Source organism: Phaseolus vulgaris, chromosome 4 (genome assembly GCF_000499845.2).
Source record: "Phaseolus vulgaris cultivar G19833 chromosome 4, P. vulgaris v2.0, whole genome shotgun sequence".
NCBI classification, from domain to species: Eukaryota; Viridiplantae; Streptophyta; class Magnoliopsida; order Fabales; family Fabaceae; genus Phaseolus; species Phaseolus vulgaris.
The window spans coordinates 1,741,915-1,760,529 of record NC_023756.2 but is presented as its reverse complement, the minus strand read 5'-3'; the positions used below and the strand labels follow the sequence as shown (position 1 = coordinate 1,760,529).

Genomic DNA, 18,615 nt, shown 5'->3' with positions numbered 1-18,615 from the left:
ATGGCTGATAGGATCAGTAATTTTCCAGACTCAATCCTTTGTTACGTTCTCTCTTTTCTCTCAACCAAAGAAGCTGTTGCAACCAGTGTTCTCTCCAAGCGCTGGAATCTTCTATGGCGTTCAGTTCCCTCTTTGGATTTCGTTTACCCAGGTGGAGACGAATACGTAGACGAAGTGGCTTGCTCTCGCTTTCTTCTTTCAGTGCACTCTTTTATGTTTTTGCGTAATACTGAACAACCCATCCATAGGTTACGCCTTAGATGTTTTTCTAACTATAATGATTATATTTTCGAGACATGCATTAAGGCTGCAATGAGAATAAGTGGTAGACTTCAACACCTCGACCTCAATCTGCCTCCGGTCATTGCGGTGCCTTCTGTGGTGTTCAGTTGCCAAACTCTTGTAGTCCTCAAGTTGGCCAACTTAGCACTGAAAAATATTTCTTTTGTTAATTTCCCCTTGCTGAAAATCTTGCACTTGAATTCTGTTACTTTCTCAGAAGGTTCAGATCTTCTTCAACAGTTTCTTTCTGGGAGCCCTAATCTTGAGGACTTGAAAGTCAAGAATTTCAGTGCTAATGCTGCAGAAAAGTTCAACAGATTTTCCAAATTGGTTAGAGCTGAAGTCGATTCACATTTAGTTCCGTTGGAAAATGTGAAGAACGTTGAAGTTTTGGTCTTAGATGGGGTAATGCGTGTGAAGTTTGTTTCTGATATATTTTTCATTATGAAGGGAAAAAATTTGGATTTCTGAAGTTTGATATGTTTTTTTATCTCTTGCAGATATATCTAAAAGATCTGGTTTTTGATCTTCGGAATTTAGTTCAACTTAAGTTGGAAAATGTGAGCCTTTGTAAGGATTGGGTTGTGGTCTTGGAAGTTCTCAAGCATTGTCCAAAGCTTCAACATCTTGTCGTTGACATTTTTGAGGTTTAATTATTTAAGCTTTTGAAGTAGCGAGGTGATATATTGACATCATAAATAAATAGTAAATACATATACTTAATATCCAAAAATATTTATATTTTAATTATTTTTATAAAGAGTTGTGAAGTGTGTGTTTTACTATTTGTTTTGTTAAAGAAAAGTTTTCTCTTTTCAAGTATCAATCATCATGTTATCTTTTCTTCAAACATAAGGATTAATATAATTTTTGTAATTGTTTTTAACAGGTCTGTGATTTTCCATTTGCTAGAGACCTTGGAGGAAAAGTTTTGGCATACACACAACCTGTTCCTACATGCATTTCATTACACCTTAAAACCTGTTGTATTAAGGAATACAGTGGTTTTGTATTTGAGTTTCTATTTGCAAAATATATTATGCAGAATGCAAAATATTTACGAACCATGAAAGTTTGCCTTAACAGATGTAGTATGCCTTATAATTATCCTTTTTTTTATGATGTTATGGTAAGTGATTTATCTCGTTGTATAAAGAGTTCAGATACTTGTACACTTTTATTCAACATTTGAATAGTATAAGATTTGAGCCGTGAATGTTATGGTTTCTTTTGTTTGTCTTTCCATGTAACTGCAAGAATCTGGATATGTTATTCAAATTAATCTACTTTTCTTCACAATTCTCCTGAGTTGTTTATGGAACCCTTTGAAGTTTCAAAGTTAGATTCAAATAACAGTTTATTTCACAATCTTCATCCTTTAAGGATCTTGGTATAATCCTCCCAATGTCTTTCTTTTCTTATTTTTATTTATATATTATCCATCTCTTGCGTTCTTATATTAGTGAAGAAACTTTATAAAAAAAAAAAAATACACAAATAGAATTGCAATGTGATGCTACTTTTGATGGTAAAGAGTGGAATCTTGTAAATACGATATACATTTGTAAGTAATAATATACAATGAATACCTAAATAAAAGATATTAATGTAATTTAATTATTGACTAGAAACAATGAATATTTTATAGTAAAACTACTATCATTAATTTAAAATTGAAAACTTCTTCATAAGTTAAGGATTAATCATTTAAATATTTTTTAACGGTAAAAAATAATTAAATTAAAAGGGACACGTTATTCCATTTTTTTACAAAAATCAAAACCATAGCCTAACACCTAGAATCAAACTTTGGCTTCCTCAAGTAATTAGAGCTACTTCAAAGAACCTAGAGCAACAAAGTAGTTTGTACTACACCAAAAACCAGCAAAACTTATGGCAACAAGCTGCATAATAATGAACTTGTTACTGCATAATAATTGCTTAACACTTGCCAAAGGTTACTCAACCTTCCTTCAATCACCAAGGCCTACACTGTGACACACTAACAGTTCTGCAGCAATGAAAATAAGCATCAACATGCTCCAGCTAGATGCTCCTTCAGTTCCCAAGGTGTAGGTTTCTCATGACATGCACATCAATTTCATTTCCAATGAAAAATTAAAATCTTTTTACACGATTTAATATGTTGGGTGGTGAGTTATTCCTACAAGAAACTGAAGCAGCTTTGCATATTTTGGATTCTTAACCATTGACTCATAGTTCCATCTTTTCTCTCAACTAAACACTATTCTTCTACAGGGATTCTCGTGATTATCAACTCATAAAGAAACACTATTCATTAATAATGTTTGTTCATAATTGATATTTAATACTTAACCAGTTTTTCACGCAATTGAACATTAAAAACATACAAAATCAATTTTCTTTTTATTTACCACTTAAATAAGGAATATTGAAAGGTAAACAGGGATGCAAAATGTAACTGAAGGAAAATGATGTTGTTAGGTTGTTTCATATTGATTCATTTTTAAAATAACATGTTAGGTTGGATATTGATTAAAAAAATTATATTTTATATAAAAAAAGTTGATAATAATTTTTAAAAAAAATATATACAAATGAAAATTAAAAACTATTAAAAACTTATTTACCAAACATTAGTAACAAATAATAAATAAATCTTTAAGAATATTTTTATTCCAAAAATAATAATATTAACATCTGAATTTTATAAGATTTCTCTCACTAAAATATCTTAACATAAAAGTAAATAAATAAAACTTAAGATTATAAGATCTTCTTCTTAAAATATGTTCACATAATATAAAAGAAACAAAAAAATCTTCAATGGTAAAAATATAAAAATCATTATATTAAAAAAATATATTTTTGTTAGTTATCTAATAAACATTATTAAAAATATGATATTTGAGTAAAATTTGTGTAAAAAGATATTAAAAGAAATATTACCCAATATAAAGAATAAGAGGAAAAAACCTTGAATTGTAAAAATATAAAAATCATTAAAAGTATACATTTTTTTACCTATCAAATAAAATATTAATAAGGATGTGAATTACATCAATTCCAATACAAATGAGTTATTCCTATAAGAAAGTGAAGCATCCATGCACACATCGCATTCTCAACCATGGTGATTTTCGAGAGGCTGCTTCTTCCTGCACCTCCATATCTTCTTCTCTCACCTCCATATATTTTTGTATTTCCAAAAATGCCCCTCTGTAATATTCCGGATTATATAATCCGGAAGTCTTTTTTCATATGCATGATTACTTTTCGGATTACATAATCTGGAAGTCTTTTTTAACTTCCGGATTATGTAATCCGGAAGTCTTTTTTCAAATACGTTTCCAGATTACATAATCCGGAAGCTATTCTATGGGAATGACAGAAGAAGGATAAAATTGTATTTTCATGTTGTGTAAGGAGGTGCCAGCAGAAGATATGGAGATGCAGGAAGAAACAATCTTTTCGAGACTGAGTCCTTTGTTACATTTTGCGGACCAAGTGCATTAAAAATGACTTATTTTATTTTAAATTTGAACAGAAATATTGTGAGATATAACATAAGATTAATAACAAATGTTGAAAATATATATACGGGGGTTGCGAGATACTCATGAATTATCCTTGTTAATTTAATTTATTTATGATAAAAAAATGTAGAAAATAAAAAATATACAACAATTAATTTTTTTTATTTAATTAAAACATTTGTATGTGAGTTATAATTCTAGTCGAAAAGAAAAAGGTAATTATAATTATAAAATTATTAATTTAGCAATGTTTGTCTTGAATTAGTTGGTAATATTACTTTAAATGTTAAATTTTTAGATTTTTATATTCTGCATTATATAGTCGTAAGTTCGTGTTCATTAGTCACTATTTATTTACAATAAAATTTAGTAATATTTTCTAAAATAGTAAAATTAATAAATACTGTAAATAATATAGCCAATAAAAAAAGAATTGTAAATATAATCTCAATAGTATTTTCAAAAATAGTAAATTTAATAGATATTGTAAATAAAATAAAAGTATGAAAATAACAGTAAAAATAATAGTAAAGTTTTTCTCAAATATCTTATTTATTAAAATATAAAAAAATTAAGTTCATTAAAATATTATAATAAAAAATAAAATAATAAAATTGTATCCTATATAAACACTTAGTAAATATTTTAAAAAAATAAAAAACCATAAATAAAAAATTTAGAAACTTTACAAAATATTAAAAACTTATTTACCAAACATTACTAACAAATAATCAATATATCTTTAAGAATATCTCCCACTAAAATACCTTAACATAAATGAAACTTAAGATTATAAGATTTCTCATTAAAATACGTTCACATAATATAAAAATAAAACAAAAATATATTGAATTGTAAAAATATAAAAATCTTATTTAAAAATATATTTTTATTACTTATCAAATAAAATATTAATAAAATTAATAATTTACCTACTGGAGTAAAATTTGTGTAAAAAGATATCAAAAGACATAATCCAGAAAAAATTAATACACTTCAGAATTCTCCAAGCTTGTCCTTTGGCTTCCCAAGGTTTAGATTTGGCATGGCATGCACATCAATTCCAATGCAAACATAAAGTCTTATTAAGCGATTTGATCAGTTGAAGGATGAGTTATTCCTATAAGAAAGTGAAGCATCCATGCACTTTTTGCATTCTCAACCATGCTTGATATCATTAGTAATTTTTCAGATTCAATTCTTTGTCACATCCTTTCTTTTCTTCCAACCAAAGATGTTGTTGTAACCAGTGTTCTCTCTAGGCGCTGGAAGCTTCTATGGCGTTCAGTTCCCTCTTTGTATTTTGATTACCCTCGCCGATATGATGATTATGACAATGAAAAAGATGTCTGCTCTCGCTTTCTTCTCTCAGTGTACTCTTTTCTGTTTTCCCGTAATATGAAGCAACTCCTCCATAGATTACGCCTTGGATTTTTCTCTAAGTATAATAATTATATGTTCAAGATTGTTGGGAATTAAATGACAGTTGGAATTGAAAACTGAAAAACCTTTATTAGAGAAACTGTGTGTTATATGATATACGCAAATGAACATAAATGCACACCTATTTATACACTCTTTTATTTAGCTTATTCCAACACTCTTCCTTAAGCTAAATTCTGCAACACTTCTAACTCCTAACCACTCTCTTAGTTCTTCAAATCTGTCTAGTCTAAGTGGTTTGGTGAAAATATCAGCCACTTGCTCCTTGGTGTTGCAATGCTTCACTTTTAACTTTCCTTTTCCAACTTGTTCCCTTAAGAAATGGAACTTGGTCTCTATGTATTTACTCCTCCCATGTGAGATTGGATTCTTTGCAAGGTTGATGGCTGATTGGTTGTCCACACAAAGTTGCACAGGCTTGACATGATCCAGCTTTAAATCATTAAGCACAGATTCAAGCCAAACACATTGACAAGCTGCCTCTGCTGCAGCTATATACTCTGCCTCACAAGATGAAAGAGCAACTATAGTTTGCTTCTTAGAACACCAAGAAATTGGTGCTTTCAAATATTTGAAAAATATCCATAGGTGCTCTTCCTTCCCACTTTATCACCACACCAGTCTGAATCACTCCAAGCCTCCAAACAGTCTTCAGATTTATTCAAGCTTACTGGAAACAGTAAGCCATACCCTGTTGTCTCCTTAAGATACCTCAATATGTGCTTTGCTGCTGCCATGTGAGAGACTCTTGGATTACACATGAATATACTTATTAGTCCAACTGCATAGCTTATGTCAGGCCTGCTGTTGCAGATGAACCTCAAACTTCCAACAATCTGTTTAAACAAAGTACTATCTACTGCAATCTCCTCCAAGGCTTCTGTCAGTTTCAAATTTCCAGCAGCAGGCACCCTAGCTCCATTGCATTGATTCATATTGAATCTGTTGAGCACTTCATTAATGTGTATACAAATTCCATTCCCAGAAAATAGCTAAGCATTCCCAAATCTGTCATTTCAAAAACAGCCTTCAATCTATTTTTGAATTGCTCAATCTCTGTCATTGAACTCCCTGTGATTAACAAATCATCCACATATAGACATACATAGATTAAGCTTTGACTTTGTGACTCTCTTACATACACTCCATATTCTACTGAACACTTTGTGAAGCCTAGCTTGAGCAAAAACGAATCTATCAGTTTATTCCACACTCTAGGAGCTTGTTTGAGTCCATAAAGTGCTTTCTTAAGTTTGAACACTTTGTGGCTGGCATCCTTTGCTTCAAAACTTGGTGGCTGAGTCACATAAACCTCCTCTTCTAAAATTCCATTCAAGAATGCAGATTTAACATCCATTTGATAGATTTTCCAGTTTCTAGAACTGGCCACAGCAATCACCAATCTAATGGTTTCCAATCTGGCCACTGGTGCATAGACTTCAGTGTAGTCTATTCCATGTTTCTGCAGAAAACCCTTAGCAACTAATCTTGCTTTATGCTTGGCTATGCTGCCATCAGACTTGAGTTTTATCTTGAAAACCCATTTGACATCAATTGGTCTTTTTCCCTTTGGCAAAACCACTAATTCCCAGGTTTCATTTCTCTCCAGTGATTCCAGCTCTTCAATCATTGCACTCTTCCACTTTCTATCAACTATTGCTTCCTTCCAAGTGATTGGCTCAATGTCTGCCACAAATGCTAAGTGAACCAACTCTCCTTCATCAGTGATCAAATTATCACTGTAAACTTCATGACCTGTTAATCTGGAAGAAGGAAATCTTTGCCTTTGTGATCTTCTAGATTCTGGCTCAACAGTATTTTCAAGTTCTTCATCTTGTTGTTGTCCACTGTCTTCTAAAAAACAATGAATCTGTTTTACAGATTTACTCCAATTCCAGGATGCATTCTCATCTACAACAACATCTCTGCTGATGAGAATTTGCTGGTTTACTGGGTTGAACAACCTGTAAGCACCTGTTGGATGATATCCAATTAAGATAAGAGCTTCACTCTTATCTTCCAACTTCTTCCTCTTCTCATCTGGAATATGCCTATAGCACAAGGAACCAAAAATTTTCAAATGACTAACAGTTGGTTTAAGTCCAGACCAAACTGTTTCTGGTACAGCTGCCTCCAATTTTTTTGTAGGACACCTATTGAGAATATAGGCTGCAGTGGTGACAGCCTCTCCCCAAAAGCTATGAGGCAGCCCTTTGCCTTTGAGCATGCACCTTGCCATATCAAGCAAAGTTCTATTTCTTCTCTCTGCAATTCCATTATGTTGTGGAGTGTAAGGAGCTGTAACTTCATGTTCAATTCCTTTTGCAGCACAAAATTCTTCCATCTCTTTGGAATTGAATTCTCCACCTCCATCAGTTCTGAAAATGGTTAAGGCATAGCCTGATTGCCTTTCAACCTTAGCACAAAATTTTACAAATCTTCCAAACACCTCACCTTTCTCCTTTAATAGGTAGATCCAGATTTTTCTGGTGAATTCATCTACAAAAGTAAGAAAATACCTATTACCTCCAAGTGAATTGCTATCAAGAGGGCCACATACATCTGAGTATACAACCTCCAAAGGCTTCTTTGCTCTTTGCAGTACAGAGTTCTTGAAATTCTTTCTTGATTGCTTCCCAAATAGGCAACCTTCACAAGTCTTATGAGATAGGTTGATTGGTGGCAATCCTGTGACCATTTGTTTACTGCTCAGTTGGTTCAAACTCTTGAAATTCAAATGGCCAAATCTGTAGTGCCACACCAGATTTGTTTCCTCCTTACTCCCAATTGAAGACAAGCATTGTGCAGTTGATGTATTAAGATTAGTCTTAAAAGTCCTATTTTTAGACAAAGGTGCCTTAAGAACTAACCTTGATTTCTGATCATAGATCTTGATAGAATTCTGCTCCATTGACATTTTGAATCCCTTTTCCAGTAGTTGGCCTAAGCTGAGAAGATTATTCTTCATTGATGGCACATATAGGACATCATTCATACAACCAACTCTTCCATCTTTACAAGTGAATCTGACCTTGCCAATTCCTTCAGCAAAGATCATACTATTATCTGCAAATCTCACACTGTTTTTGACATTAGAATCAAAATCAATAATCCACTCCCTGTTTCCAGTCATATGATTGGAACAACCTGTGTCTAAGTACCAACTTGAAGCATCTTCATCTTGATTTGTAGTGGCCATCAATAATACTTGATCTAAATCAGAATCTTCATCTTCTTGAGCTAGATGTGCTTCATCTTTCTTGGAAAATTTTCCAATGTTGTTACTGTTATCAGCTCCCCAACATTCAGCTGCAAAATGACCATACTTTCCACAATTATAACACTGCAGTTTTCTTTTATCTTGGAATTTCTTGGATCCATGATCTTGACTCCCTCTACCAGCAGCCAATTTCTGCTTCTGCACACTATTTTGACTCTGGTTCTGATTGCTTGAAGCAGGCCAATCACTTGATTGACCTCCTCTTCCTCTTCCTTTCTTTTTCCAGCCACTTCTTCCTCTGCCTCTGCCAGCAGTTTGAGCCTGGAAAACTTGCTCTACCACCTTTTCTTTACCTTTTCTTGAAAGTAACCGCTGCTCATGTGCTTCAAGAGAATTATGGAGTTCTTCTACTGTCATTTCATCAAGATCCTTGGATTCTTCAATTGCCACAACAATGTGATCAAAAGCAGGAGTCAAAGTTCTAAGAATCTTCTCAACCACCTTTGAATCAGGCAGCTGCTCATCACAGCCTCGCATGGAATTTGCAATTGCTTGGATTTTACCAAAGTAATCACACACTGATTCTTGATCAGTCATGGACAGCAACTCAAATTGTCTTCTGAGTGATTGCAACCTCACCTTCTTAACCCTACCAGTATTTCCATAGGTCTGTTCCAGTATGTCCCAAATATGCTTGGCAGATTCAGCTTTTGAGATTTTCTGGAAAATGGCAGCTGAGACACACTGATGCAGTAACATCCGTGCCTTGCAATCAATCTTTTTATTTTCTTTTGACTGCTTCTCAGACTTTTTCTTCTGCTCCTCTGTTTCAAGCTTGGTTGAATCTTGAAACCCAATCTTGACAGCTTCTTCTAATTCTTGAAAACCAAGAATGGCTTCCATCTTCACAATCCAATCATCATAATCTTTCCCATCAAACACTGGAAGACTCCCTGGAACCACACCAAATGTAGCCATGACAGCTATCACCTACAACAGTCAACCTTCAATTCTTGGCTTGCAAAACAGCAGATCCTCCTCCGCTCAAAGTTCCAGCAACAATCTTACCCTCACTGCCAGGAAACCACACAAGTCCCCTCCCTATGCTCTGATACCACTCTGTTGGGAATTAAATGACAGTTGGAATTGAAAACTGAAAAACCTTTATTAGAGAAACTGTGTGTTATATGATATACGCAAATGAACATAAATGCACACCTATTTATACACTCTTCTATTTAGCTTATTCCAAAGCTTATTCCAACATAGACATGCATTAAGGCTGTAACGAGAATAAGTGGTGGACTTGAACACCTTGACCTCAGTCTGCATTCGAGCATTACGGTTCCCTCTGTTGTGTTTAGACGCAAAACTCTTGTAGTGCTCAAGTTGGACAACTTAGCACTGAAAAATATTTCCTTTGTTGATTTTCCCTTGCTGAAAATCCTGCACTTGAATAATGTTTTTTTCTCATATGGTTCATATCTTCTTCTACAGTTTCTTTCTGGGAGTCCTAATCTTGAGGACTTAGAAGTCCAGAATTTAATTGCTAATCCTGCAAAAAAATTCAACAGATTTCCCAAGTTGGTCAGAGCTTTAGTCCGTTCATATTTAGTTCCATTGGAAAATGTTAAGAACGTTGAAATTTTGGTCACAGATGTGGTAATGCTTGTAAAATTTGTTTCTCATTTATTTTTCATTTCTAAGGGAAAAAATGGGATTTCTGAAGTTTGATATATTTTGCATCTTGCAGATACGTCTAGAAGATACGGGTTTTGATTTTCCGAATTTAGTTCAACTTGAGTTGAAATTTGTGTGCCTTAGTAAGCAATGGGATGAGGTCTTGGATCTGCTTAATCATTGTCCAAAGCTTCAACATCTTGTCATTGGCATTTATCAGGTTTCGTTATCTAATCTTTTCAAGTATGAATCTTCTTATCTTTTCTTCACACATAAGGATTAATATACTTTTATAATTTTTTTTAACAGCTCGAAAATTTTCCACTTGCTAAAGGCCTTGAAGGAGCTGTTTTGGCTTACAAACAACCTGTTCCTACATGCATTTCATTGCACCTTAAAACTTGTTGTATTAAGAAATACAGTGGTTTTGTAGTTGAGTTTCTATTTGCAAAATATATTATGCAGAATGCAAACTATTTACGAACCATGAAATTTTGCTTTGACAGTTTAAGTAAGGTTTATAATAATCATTTGTTACGTGATGCTTTGATAAGAGATTTATCTTCATGCAGGAAGAGTTCATATACTTGTACACTTTCATTTGAATAGTTACAAGATTTGAGCAGTGACTGTTATGGTTTCTTTTGTTTGTCTTTCCATTCATAACTACAATAATGTGAATATGTTTTTCAAATTAATGTACTTTTCTTCACCTATTGAATTTTCCTGCGTTGTTTATGGAACCCTTTGAAGTTTCAAATTTTTGCGATCATTGCTTTTTAGTGTTTAGATTCACCTAACTGTTTATTTCACAATCTTCATGGCCTTTATCGATCTTGATTTAGTCCTCCCACCATGTCTTTTTTTCTTCTTTTTATTTATATATTATCCATCTCTTGCCTTCTTAGATCAATGAAGAATCTTTATGAAAAAAAAATACACAATATTTTTTTTGAGAATAGAATTGCAATGTGACGCTACTGTTCTATGATATTAAAGAGTGGAATCTTGTAAATATGTTACACATTTGTAAGTTATAATAGACAATGAGCACCTAAATAAAAGATATTAATGTAATTTAATTATTGACTAGAAACAATGAATATTTTATAGTAAAACTTCTATCATTAATTTAGTTCCGGCTCCAGCTGCAGAATTCATGATTGTTGAAAGAATTATGCAGCAAATCCTATAATTTTCGATTACAATCTTCTTTGTTTACTAACACTTGTAATTTTCAATTAATATTTTATCAACAAAGGCTCATAGTTACCACGACCACACTTAATATACTACTTTTACAAATAGAAAGAAAGAAAATAGAACAAAACTATTAAACTAAAAATTATATATTGTTTTTGAAATACTTGGGGTCACATGTATACATACTGTGAATTTCCAAATGCCACTATCCATCAATTCACGATGACTTGTAAAGATAACAACGTCACTGTATTCTTCTAAATATCATCCAAATTTAATACGTAACTATAATCATACCAAATAAATGTTAATTCTCACTCTAAAGTTAGTCAATGAAACAATATTAATATTTCTTTTCTGACTAATTTTAAATAAAATGAAAACTAATTTGAGACCTTTCAAAAATAATAAAATTATAAATAGAGATAAAAATTACTATTGAAACAAATTAAAAAAAATGATTAATAAAGAGACAAAGAAAGACGATAAGATATTTTCTAGATAAGATATTTTCTAGAAGAATTCCCTGGTTTGCCCTAGTTGGTCAGAGATAAGATTGATACAGTTGTAGTTCCATTGCAAAGAATCGTAATTTAGTATTGGTATTTATTTTGAGGTAATTATTGTAGAAAGTAGTCCCTATGATCATAAGAGTATTTACCTACTATCACTCAATTATAAACAACTTAATTTTACTAATATTCTCAAATTATAATTAGAATATATCTTACAGTGGTTATTTAAGATGATGTTTAATGTAATCTTTTTCAATTCCAATTCTAAAACAAAATCTTGTTAAACGATTTGATATGTTGGGTGGTGAGTTATTCCAATTCTGAAGCAGTTTTCATATTTTGGATTCTTAACCATGACTCATAATTCCATATTTTCTCTCAACCAAACACTATTCTTTCTACAGATTCTCATGATTATCAACTCATACAGAAACATCATTTATAATGTTTGTTCTTAATTGATATTTTATACTTAAGCAGTTTTTCAAGCAAGTGAACATTAAAAACACACAAAATCAATTTTCTTTTTATTTACCACTTAAATAAGGAATATTGAAAGGTAAAAAGGGATGCAAAATGTAACTGAAGGAAAATTATGTTAGGTTGGATCATATTGATTAATTTTATTCTTGACATATGAATAGTTTATCACTTAAAATATGCCAACACTGAAATAAAACAAATTATAAGGAAACTTATAAGTGGTCATCAATCATTAATGTATCACTTAATTTCATTGTAAAAGTCATAAGTTTAAAATCTATATCTTAAAAAAACTTGAATTATATTAACATAATATAAAATTTAAGACTCTTGATATCTTAAAACATTTTTTTTTATCTGCAATAACATATATCTTAAAACATAACATTAACATCTGAATTTTATAAGATTTTTCTCACTGAAATATCTTAACATAAAAATTTAGATTATGAGATCTTCTCCTTAAAATATGTTCACATAATATTAAAGAAACCAAAATAATCTTGAATGGTAAAAATACATAAATCATTATATTAAAAATATATATTTTTGTTTGTTATCAAATAAAACATTAATAAAAATTTGAATTTACCTGTTTGAGTAAAAGTTGTGAAAAAATATATTAAAATAAATCTAACCCAATATAAAAAATAACACAAAAAAATCTTGAATTGTAAAAATATAAAAATCGTTATATTAAAAGTATACCTTTTTTTTACCTATCAAATAAAATATTAATAAAGATGTGAATTTACCTATTTGAATAAAATTTGTGTAAAAAGATATTAAAAGAAATATGACAATACATTATAAAATGACCAGAATGACTCTATTTGGATAATTATATATTCACGAGCTTAATACTATTATTTTAATTACAAATATATCATTTATTTTATATATTTATATATAAATCTATCACATCAATAATTATATTCAATTGTAAAAGCATTTTTTCACTATTTGAAATTCTCTAAGCTTGTCCTTTCACTTTCCAAGATTTAAATTTGCCATGGCATGCACATCAATTCCAATGCAAACATAAAGTCTAGTTAAGCCATTTGATACGTTGAACGATGAGTTATTCCTATAAGAATCTGAAGCATCCATGCACAATTTGCATTATCAACCATGGCTGATATCATCAGTTGTTTCAGTTGTTTCCCAGACTCAATTCTTTGCTACATTCTCTCTTTTCTACCAACCGAACAAGTTGTTGTAACCGGTGTTCTAGGATATGATCGAAATGACTCTGATACTATATTACAAAGTGGACTTTAAGCCTAACTCAACCCCATAAAACCGATTCACAGGATTGAGGTTTGCACCCACTTATATACAATGAAAGACTCTAATCTCTAGTCGATGTGGGATCTCCAACACACCTTCTTCTCTCGATGAACTCTGAGAACTCTTTTCTGCGTGGGCGCGATATGGACCAACCCCTCCATATATTACGCCTTGGATGTTACTTTGTATTTAATCATGATGCTATTCATGCATGCAGTCATGATTTATTGAGAAGAAGGGGTACACTTGAACACCTCCACCTTCAAATGGGTTTGTTCGCTCCGGTGTCCTCGGTTGTGTTTACCTGCAAGAATCTTGTAGTTTTAAAGTTGGTCTACATAAGAGTGGAAAATACTTCTTTTGTTGATTTGCCCTTGCTTAAAATCTTGCATTTGAATTTTATTTCTGTAGTAGACTGTCCAGATCTTCTTCAACAGTTTCTTTCTGGGTGTCTTAATCTCGAGCACCTGAAAGTCAAGATTATGGATTATCGTACTCTGGAAGAATTCCAGACTCTGCCCAAGTTGGTCAGAGCTGAAATCGATACATGTGTAGTTCCATTAGAAATTGTTAAGAACGTTCAAGTTTTGGTAACTTCTAGGGTAATGCGCGTAAAATTTGTTTCTTTCACTTTTCAGTTTTAAGCGACAAAATATAATTACTGATGTTTTTATATTATTTTGTATCTCTTGCAGATATATGAACAAGACCTAGTTTTTGATCTTCAGAATTTAGTTCAACTTGAGTTTGTCACTTCGGAGTCTAGTGAGGGATGGCGTGACGTCTTAAAAGTGTTGAGGCATTGTCCAAAGCTTCAAACTCTTGTCATTAGCATTGAAGTCGATGAAGAAGAAGCAGTTTTGCCATACCCACATACTGTTTCTACCTGCATTTCATTACACCTTAAAACCTGTTGTGTGAAAGATTACAAGGGTTGTGCATTTGAGTTTCAATTTGCGGAATATATTATGCTGAATGCAAATTATTTACGGACAATGAAATTTCTCGTAAGCAGTTATGAATATGATGATCTTTTGAGAAGACATGATATGATAAGAGATTTATCATCATGTAGTAAGAGTTCAAATACTTGTACCCTATCATTTGAAAAATCAGTTAATTTTTGACTTTTCTATTAGTGAGTGTGTTTATCAAATTAATCTACTTTTCTTCACCTATGCCTCTAAATTTAGTTTAGTTTCCGTGTCATAATTTTCTTACAGATTAGTGGATCTTATCATGGGTGTGTAAGTTTAAATTCTATGATTAACTGTTAAATGTAAAAGAAATTCATTGCAAAGAATCGTAATTCAGTATTAGTATTTATTCTGTGGGAATTCTTATAGAAACTAGTGCTATCAATCTATCTTACAGTGGTGATTTAAGATGATGTTTAAAAGTAATCCTTTATAGCCAGTTTCTTCCTGCACCCCTACATTTACCTCATAATGTTATGCAAAGACTAAATTGTTCCTATTATTTTTTAAAAACCCTAAAATGTACTTGAACTGTATTTATATTTTTGCATTATGGATTATGGAATCCGGAAAAATTTCGGATTGACACTTCCGGTAAAATTTCCGATTCACCAATCCGTAATTCAAAATATGCATTTCAAATTCAAAAATCCATCATTCAAAAAAAACATTCCAGATCCATCAATCCATAACAGAAATATGCATTCTGGATTCAGTAATCCGTAATTAAAAAAAAAACATTATGGATCCATGAATCTGTAATAGAATTAGGCTTCTGGATTCAGCAATCCAGAAATCAATAATTTATGCAAAAATTACTTCCAGAACATCCTCTCATCCAAAAAAACAAATACTTAGTTTCGGATTGATGAATCCGTAACACACTCCCAGATCCCTTTTTCAAATTAAAGATTAAGGTTAGTTCTGGGATTTAGAAAATTGTGGGGGTGCAGGAAGAAAAATGTAGGGGTGCAGGAAGAAGAAGCCTCCTTTATATTATATGGATTATTGACGTCGATTGTGAATTCTAATAATCGCATCACGCTGTTAAACAAAATTTGTTATGCATTTGTATATGTTCTTATATATTTAGATTTATAAATGTATTTGTAAATTAGAAAGTAATTAGTCTTAGCTTTTTATAGGGTTTGGACACCATAAACTGTCATTTTTTTAATATATTTAATTTGTACCATGTAATATTGGAAATAGGTGGAAATGTTACTTAGTCTCAATTTTTTTAGATTTTTTTTAATCGGTAAGAATTAATAAATTAAGAAAAATATTATGGAGTGTTTCAACCCTTACTTAATAGTTAAAGTTTCTAGATCTCAGCCGTATATGGCTTTTCTAAATCAGAAATAAATACTACAATTTCATTTTCTGATATCAGGAATTGCAATAGATTTTAGTGGTTGAGAAATATATCTTGTGAGGCTGTTAAAATGTGGAATTTATCAATACAATTAGGGTTTACAGAGGAGGAGGCAGTTATTGAAAATATTGGAGAGATGGAAGAGAAAGATAAAAATTGTAATTAGGATATAGAAGGGGATGATAATGGTATCATATGATAATTTTAAGTTTTAATTATAGAGGTTTAGGTGGGCCATAAAAACAAAGATATATTAGTCATCTTATTGTTAAGCATCCATGCACACTTTGCATCTCAACCATGGCTGATATCATCAGTGATTTTCCAGACTCAGTCCTTTGTTACATTCTCTCTTTTCTCCCAACCAGAGATGTTGTTGCAACAAGTGTCACCTATTGAATTCTCCTGAGTTGTTTATGGAACCCTTTGAAGTTTCAAGTTTTTGCGATCAATGCTTTTTAGTGTTTAGATTCACCTAACTGTTTATTTCACAATCTTCATCCTTTATGATCTTGGTGTAGTTCTCCCACCATGTCTTTCTTTTCTTCTTTTTATTTATATATTATCCATCTCTTGCGTTCTTAAAATACTTGTTTGAGAATAGAATTGCAATGTGATGCTACTTTTCTATGATGGTAAAGAGTGGAATCTTGTAAACACCTAGAATCAAGCTTTGGTTCCTCAAGTAATTAGAGCTACTTCAAAGAACCTAGAGCAACAAAGTAGTTTGTACTACACCAAAAACCAGCAAAACTTATGGCAACAAGCTCCATAATAATGAACTTATGAAAACAAGCTGCATAATAATGGTTAACAGGTGCCAAAGGTTACTCAACATTCCTTCAACCTCCAATCACCAAGGTCTACACTGTGACACACTAGCAGTTCTGCAGCAATGAAAATAAGCATCAACAGACTACTAGATGCTCCTTCATATTACTTGGTCTAAACCAGCTCTACACCACCCAGTACCTCAGAGAATTATGCTCCATTAGGTTGAATTTTTAGTGGCACCCCTTCCTCATCACTGCCATCAGATTTGAGAGATGGTCTGCACCAGCATCACCTCTACTTTGGCTGCAGATGGCTTAAATGAAGATAGGCACACAATTGCTGATAAACTATAGCTTGTGGCCTACAAATGTTGCTTCCACTCCTACCAACATTCCTCACTACCTCCAGCATCGTTCTTTCCAAACACCACACCACGCCAGCAAGTCAAGAAAATGCTGTCCAAACCAAATTACCATTTCTGACTTGCTGCTTACTCAGATTAAAATCATATTGTGCTTCTAAATCAAATTGCGGGGTTCAGTAGTAATAGTGAGCATTGGTGCTGAATTTTATGGAAATTTCTGACTTTGGAAAGATTGGAATTCTACAATAAGGGAATGTAAAATTGCTACTTTTCAGAGTCTTCGACATCTTTCTACATAGATATGTCGTTAAAAGGTTTTTCAAAGCAACTTCTTCATTTAAAGGAAATATATATTTATGATAACATGGAAGCATCGTGCCTCTGTATCATATTCTCTCGAAGCTTGAAGACAGCCCCAGCGTCCAATGCTTACCAGAGGGTATAACTAGATCCATTTCAACTCCTGAAATCTGGTGAAAGGTGCTCAAATTGAAAACCTTAAGATATGAGTCAGATGAAGCACCAGTTAAAAAGGTACGTAAAAACTATCCTATATACTGATTCTTGTATTAGAAGAAGAAAAAAAATTGTCATATGACATAATACATGAAAGAACACCCAAGAATAAACAATGATAATGAAAACATGACAATGTGTATGATGTAAACTATATTAATATTAATAATATAAGATAATAGTCTATGCTTATAAAAGGAAAAAAAAAAGAAGCAGAACATGGTGAGAAGATGTAGTGCAGAAGCGTAGTAGAAAGAGATGACTTCTGTCTTGTGACCTTAATTAACTCAAACAATTACTTAAAAAGAATTGAAATTTGGCTGCAACTCTCTTACTATCTTTCGACTAGATTTCTTTCCAAAGCTTCATCTGACAAGGTGCCAAAACCTAAAAAGAATTTCACAAGAGCATGCTTATAATCATCTCATGAGTCTATATATTGATGATTGCACAAATCTTAAAAAATGCACTAGAAGGGTCTCTGTCACCTCTCCACTCTCACACTCTTTTATTTCAATTTGTCTGCCACTTCAACAGCTGCTATAATTCTGCACAATATCTCTCTACCTTTTCGATTGCAATCTTCTTTGTTTCCAACACTAATCCTATAATTTTCAATTACTATTTTTCCACACTTTGTTTTACATCATCCCCTTTTATATCTGGAGGTAGTAGAACACACTCACTTCAGCTGATTTCTCAGCTTGCTGAACAGAGTCCTTAATTCTTTAGTCATATTCTTCATGACCCCTCATTTTCTCTTGAATAAGAGATGATGAGATATTGTTTAATAGAGTAATTCAGCTTCTATTTTCAGGGTTTTTTTTCTTAGGATTCTAAGGTTATGCTTTACAGATTCTAAGATTCCAAGATTCTGTGCTAATCAATATTAATCCAAATTGAATCCAGTTTCTAATTTTCTCCACTTTGGCCATCTGCAAAGATTGAACTGAGTAGATAACTGACACCCTTAAA

General features: G+C 32.1%; 2 protein-coding genes across 2 annotated transcripts; both read left to right on the top strand.

The window, feature by feature from the left end:
* Window positions 1-935, top strand: LOC137836586 (F-box/FBD/LRR-repeat protein At5g53840-like). Its single transcript, XM_068645249.1, has 2 exons — window positions 1-687; window positions 783-935. The coding sequence occupies exons 1-2, from the start codon at window positions 1-3 to the stop codon at window positions 933-935; spliced, it is 840 nt and encodes a 279-aa protein (XP_068501350.1).
* Window positions 936-9,439: 8,504 nt separating this feature from the next.
* Window positions 9,440-14,761, top strand: LOC137836585 (F-box/FBD/LRR-repeat protein At5g56420-like). The gene is made up of 5 exons (XM_068645248.1): window positions 9,440-9,555; window positions 10,038-10,125; window positions 10,217-10,386; window positions 13,852-14,236; window positions 14,330-14,761. Exons 1-5 carry the CDS (start codon window positions 9,440-9,442, stop codon window positions 14,759-14,761), a joined length of 1,191 nt encoding a protein of 396 aa, XP_068501349.1.
* Window positions 14,762-18,615: the final 3,854 nt, after the last annotated feature.